Here is a 6,000-nt window from a genome sequence, read left to right as displayed (position 1 = left end):
GGCCTTAAGTGCTCCATCTCTCCAAACTGCGCTCTGCCGCACTGGGGCGGGCAGTCTGAGATGAGCCTCCAACTTTACCCTCCTCCGTGCAGCCAAGCATAGAGACGTAGGCCACACGCGGACACCGCCCCCACCTAGCAGGAGGCTTCAGGCCAACGACCCAGCTCCACCCCTGCAATGAGGAGACACAGCCTCCCAGAGGCAGGTACTGCAGAGACTCGGACATGGAGGCTGCAAACGCTTCGTTCAGAATGCAGCCGTCCACCCTGGACCTTGTTCCCCGTATCAGTAAGGAGAGCTGCGCGGTAATAAGTATTGGTGCCTTCAACCTCGCCGGGCCAGTGCTGTGGCAGACTTTCCTTCTGTTTTTATTTATTTATTTTTTTGAAAGAAATGAAAAACAGCATTCAAACGCAAGAATGGAGACCTGAGTGGATTTATGCCCCCCGAGGCCCCTCTGAGGAAGACGCCCGTGAACCTGACGGTGGGCGGGGCACAGTCTCGCCACAGGTCAAGGGCACGGTCAGTAAGAGGCGGAGGCTCGGTGGAAGTTAAAGTATTTTATTGATGTGTTTAAACGCTGTACATTCTCCACAGATCAGATTAAGGAGTTTGCAGGTGAAGTTTAATCTGTGCATAGTGGGAAGAGACATGGATGGGGTCAAAGGAGAGGAAGGAGAAAAAAAAAAAAAAGTCACAGGAAAGCAAAACAAAAATACACCACAGGTTACCAGAACCTTCATATTAAAAAGAAGAAAAAAGAAAGGAAGGAGCCGTGAGCGTCAGCGTCAACTATACAAGCTTTACAAAGACTCGTGAAGGGAACAAAACCTGCCAGGCTCTCGGCGGCGCCCACACGGCCGCTTCACGCACTGCCCGCACTCCGCCCACGCCGCAGCAACACACCGCCCACGTCCTCCGCCGCCGGCCGCCCGCGTCCTGGGGTCTTCTCCGAGGGACTGGCAGAGGGCCAGGAGCCGGTGCCGTGGGTGGGAAACGTCCGAGGAGGGAAGAGACCACACGCGTGGGTGGACGTGGGAGGGGAGGTGAAGGGTAAAGAGCTACAGGCAGCCGGCGGCGGGAGCGGACACACGCTGGCGGCTTGCTCCGTGGAAGAACTGGATTTGGAAGGAAAGCAGCGGCGGGCCCGGCTCTGAGATGCTGGGCGCCAGGCCTTGAACCTCGCCGGCCACACAGCAGTCGCACCGGTCCTCTAACACCACTCAGAGGGCGTCGGGAGCCGCAGGGGCGGTCGGCAGGTCCCTGGTTCCACTCCCGTTCTCGGCAGCTTTCGGAGCGCATTTTTAAGAGACAGTGCTGCCTTCTCTCCTGCTGGTCTTGTGTTTCCCCTAATAAAAACCAGGACAGTGAAGGGGCCTAGAGAGTCGGCGTGTACAATGCAACTGGAACAAACGGTCTGCGTATACAGTCTACAGATGAAAATCAACAGTTTCCATAGAGACAGCGCATGTGAGAGACGATACAAGAGAAGTGGGTTTTCTTCTGATTAATTTAAAAAGAAAACGGCATCAGTCAAATATCTGTAATAGATCTTTCCATTTCACTTAAGGTTTATATATCATATACTGTTATATTAACATTTTTTCACCCATTTAAAAGAATGGAATTGCAATTCTACAGTAGTACTTCATAGTCTTAACGACACGGGAGGTCAGGATGGCAGCCGAAGCCCTCGGGCAGCGGCTGCTGGTCGGTGTCGAGCCCGAAGTTGGGCCTCTTCCGGCCCACCTGCACCACCCCGCTCCGGCCAGGGGGCCACGGCCCTGTCACTTAAATCTGCATCTGTTCCAGGTACTTGTAGGTTGGGTTCTCATATCCGTGGTTCTGCATCTTGTTCAGGTGACGCTCTTCTGGGGTCAGCATGGGGTCCACCTGGGAGAACAAAGGTCGGGGGTCACTGCAGGGCCCAGGGCAGGCCTGAGCTGTTTGGGCCCAGAGACCAAAAGCAGCCCAGTGTCCCAATTCTGTGGGTGGGGGTGCAGGAGGAGGAGAAAGAAAAGAAGGGGGCCAGAGAGGGAGGTTCCTCGGGCCGGAGTCCTGAGGGCGCAGCCCGAGCGGGAGAAGGCAGTGCACCACAGGGACGGGCGAGCCATCGTCTGCCAGAGGCAAGCCGCTCGCCTAACTCTCAGCTACGAAACAAGGAGCACGGCCGTGTGATCGCTGGCCTTTTCTAGCTCTGAAGTTCTATCCCCAGGCCAGGCTCCAGAGGAGATAAAATCAAATAAACTAAGACACGCGTCTGAACGACTTCCAAGAACATACTGGAATTTTTCTTCTGAAGTCGAGAGGCTGGGCACTCCCACCAGCCGCCAAAAACTGAGAGGCCAGAAGTTCCGAGTACAAGCGAGCAGAAGCCAGGACGGACACCCCTGCCTGCGCCTTTCTAGACCGCCTGCCGGTCTTTGGCTTTTTCCTCCCCATTAAGGAGAGTCAGGGAGGGGAGCGAGGCGCGCTGTGGCGCAGCGGGTTAGGCTGCCGCTGGGGGTACCCGCGTCCCGTTGCAGAGCGCTGGTATGAGCCCTGGCTGCCTCGCTGCTGAACCACCTTCCTGGGAAGGCAGCAGAGATCCCAACTCTGGCCAGGCCCCGCCCCACCTGCTGCTGGCATGGATTTGGGCAGTGAACGGAGTGGATGGGAGATCTGTCCCTCCGTCTCGCTGTGCCACTCTGCCTTTCAAACGCATAAATCTGAACAACAATGCCAACAAAAAAGAATGGCGAGGGGGCGGGGCATCTGGTCCAGCAGTCTAAGATGCTACTCGGGATGCCTGCGAGCAACAGTGGGCACCTGGTTTGAGGCTCAGCTGTGCTCCCAATTCTAGCTCCCCGCTAATACACACGGGGCGTGTGGCTGGGGCGGGGGTGCGAGGGGGAAGGGGAGCATGTGGCAGGTGTTGGTGCTGGGTCCCTGCCACCCGTCTTGGAGACCTGGATTGAATTCTGAGTTCCTGGCTTTGGCTGTTGTGGGCATTTGCGGGAGTGAACCAAAAGATGGGAGATCTCTGTCCCTGCCTTCCAAATAAGAGGCAAACACACAGAGAAATCAGTAAATAAGTAAAGGCGACTGTCCCGTGGGAGACAGAGCAGGGGCAGCAGCCCTGGACGCTCACGGATCTAACATGCTGAGGAAAGCAGACGGACCAGAGAACGTTCCTAGCGCTCTCCCCGTTCGCAGTCAAGGCCCGGATGAATGCTGACAGTGGGCAGCAGCCCACTGTAACGGGATCAACGTAATTCAGTTGTGGCCGGCTTCCAAAACGGGGCCTAATAACCCAGTGAGAAATTAAACCGAGGAGAGCAGCACATCCACTACTCGGGCGGTTAAGATGTTTGCATCACACAATTTCTACCGGCGCCACCAGCCCTGGGGCCGGCAACGCCAGCTCAGGACCAAGTCAGAACGCCCAGTTCCTCACCTCCACGATCCCGTGGCTGATGGTGCCGTACTGCCGCTTCCTCAGCATCACCAGGCTGATGACGATGACTGTGGCGATGGCCACTGCAATGACCAGCAGGCCGATGAGGGCACTGCTGCTCAGGCTGAAGTCCTCTCGCAGAGGCCCCGTGGATTCCTACGGTGACAAAGCAGACATGGACCAGAGTCCCGGCGACCGCCTGGCCATCGTGACCCGGTAACTCAAGGAGGGCTACGCCATCGTGACCCGGTAACTCAGGGAGGGCTACGTGCCTCAGAAGCTGGGTCTCTGAGACCCAACGAGGCACCAAGATGCTGCCGTGCAGGTGGGCATCCACATGGGAGAACGCCCACTTTTTCCGATCTCCATGGAGATTTTAACTTTAGCTTCCCTGGACACGGGACTTACAGCACCAGGCATCTCGCCTGCTTGTACTTGAACTAAGAAGAAAAGAGAGAAGCAGCCAAGACAGACTTGAAGCTGGCCTAAGGTCCTGCAGCTGAACACGTACCGGCTCCTCCTCAAGGCCTCCGACCCTCTCGGCATTGAAAATCATTTCCTTAACATCCAGGGTCTCGTCGATGACCTGCAACAGTCAGGAAACATCAGACTAGCGAGCAGGTAAAGGGGAGCTCCAGTGGAGACATCATGGCTTCTCTCTACCCCTGCATCATTTTGGGGAGGAGAGCAGATGTCTGCTGGCCACCCACTAACCAGGCGGTTCTGTCACACTCGTCCAAAACCACGCCCCAAACCTCCAAATGAGGGGTGAGTGTGGATCCTATAGGATTTGCACCTGGGGTAACAGATTAACAAAAAAACACTTACATATCAAACTCAATTAAGAAATATAAGTAATAGAAAATGCTAGAAGAGGCCAGCGCCATGGCTCAACAGGCTAATCCTCCGCCTTGCAGTGCCGGCACACCGGGTTCTAGTCCCGGTTGGGGCACCTGATTCTATCCCGGTTGCCCCTCTTCCAGGCCAGCTCTCTGCTATGGCCCGGGAAGGCAGTGGAGGATGGCCCAGGTCCTTGGGCCCTGCACCCACATGGGAGACCAGGAGAAGCACCTGGCTCCTGGCTTCGGATCGGCGTAGTACGCCGGCAGCAGCGGCCATTGGAGGGTGAACCAACGGCAAAAAGGAAGACCTTTCTCTCTGTCTCTCTCTCACTATCCACTCTGCCTGTAAAAAAAAAAAAAAAAAAGAAAGAAAAGAAAAAGAAAAAGAAAAAAGAAAATGCTAGAAGAATAAAAGGGAGAGTAAACCTAAGGCAGTGTAAGAATCAAAATCTACTTTCAAGTTCTTAAGTCTCTACTCCACTGAAATAGCTTCTAGCGTGTTCTGTGCATCTTTAGTAATAAACCCAATTCCCTACTATATAGCAAGAGATGAGCCACTGATGAACACCAGGTCTTTAATCTTCTCTCCTTGGCCGGTGCCGCAGCTCAATAGGCTAATCCCCTGCCTGTGGCGCCGGCACACAGGGTTCTAGTCCCGGTTGGGGCACCTGATTCTATCCTGGTTGCCCCTCTTTCAGGCCAGCTCTCTGCCGTGGCCCGGGAGTGCAGTGGAGGATGGCCCAAGTCCTTAGGCCCTGCACTCCATGGGAGACCAGGAGAAGCACCTGGCTCCTGCCTTCGGATCAGCGCGGTGCGCTGGCCGGCCATTGGAGGGTGAACCAATGGCAAAAAGGAAGACCTTTCTCTCTGTCTCTCTCACTGTCCACTCAGCCTGTCCAAAAAAAAAAAATAATAATAATAATAAAATAAAATATAAACTTCTCTCCTGTGCACCGGCTTCACAAGGCAGCCAGCCTTGCAGCGGGTGGAGTCCCTCCATCTTCCACCACGCGGAAGTGACACGAGGCCACGGGCTCTAGACACTCTCAAAAGTGAAATGGGCTCACCATATGTTCCTCCACTTTATTCTTACTGTTAATCACTTTCTCTTCCGCACCAATCAGTGCCCCGTCCTGCTCTGCCACTCCAGATCCTGTGTGGAGAGAAAGTTGAGCTGAGCGTCCAAGGATGGCTGACCTTGTGCCACCCCGCCCCGGCTCCATACGCCACTGTATTCACACGTGGAAGATGCACTGTGCCTAAGGATGAATGACACAAGCACGGTCAGAGAACCGATGGGGAGGATGGACGAGCAGGGAGTGCTTACTTGCCTCTCCGACTTGAAAAAATGGAACGCCGGCCTTCAGTGACGACGTCTGTGGGCTACCCAGCAGACGTGTCCGGGGCATTCCAGCACGAAAGCACGTACCGCCCTCGCCCGAGACACTACTGAGCACCTGCAACCCCACACCTGTTCTGCCAGCTCCTGGGTCCTCCCGCGTGGAGAACCCTCCACAGCCACGACTGGCACGTTTGCCTCGAGCATGGCTGTTTATCCCACAGGCAATTCTTTTCTGCCTGAAATTTCCTCCCCCACCTTAACCACTTCAATTTGTCCCCTGGGATGCAGCTCCTTGTGGGAGACATTCTCGGGCTACAGCACTGAAAAAAAAATCACAGTTTGCAATGGACCGCCATGGGTCTCTCCCAGTAGGCTGTCGC

General features: G+C 55.2%; 1 protein-coding gene across 3 annotated transcripts in view; it reads right to left on the bottom strand.

Moving 5' to 3' along the window:
* Positions 1-545: 545 nt before the first annotated feature.
* APLP2 (amyloid beta precursor like protein 2) overlaps positions 546-6,000 on the bottom strand; it is a 72,658-nt gene continuing 67,203 nt past the window's right edge. For all 3 annotated transcript variants that reach the window (XM_062197358.1, XM_062197356.1, XM_062197357.1), the window contains 4 exons: positions 5,346-5,431; positions 3,948-4,022; positions 3,437-3,592; positions 546-1,893 (listed from right to left, as the gene is read on the bottom strand). In XM_062197358.1, coding sequence (XP_062053342.1) covers positions 1,792-1,893; positions 3,437-3,592; positions 3,948-4,022; positions 5,346-5,431 — 419 coding nt within the window. In that variant the 3' untranslated portion in view covers positions 546-1,791. The remainder of the gene's footprint in view (positions 1,894-3,436; positions 3,593-3,947; positions 4,023-5,345; positions 5,432-6,000) is intronic.

The sequence above is a fragment of the Lepus europaeus genome, chromosome 7, assembly GCF_033115175.1.
Source record: "Lepus europaeus isolate LE1 chromosome 7, mLepTim1.pri, whole genome shotgun sequence".
Taxonomy (NCBI): domain Eukaryota; kingdom Metazoa; phylum Chordata; class Mammalia; order Lagomorpha; family Leporidae; genus Lepus; species Lepus europaeus.
This window is presented reverse-complemented; position numbering and strand designations above follow the sequence as displayed.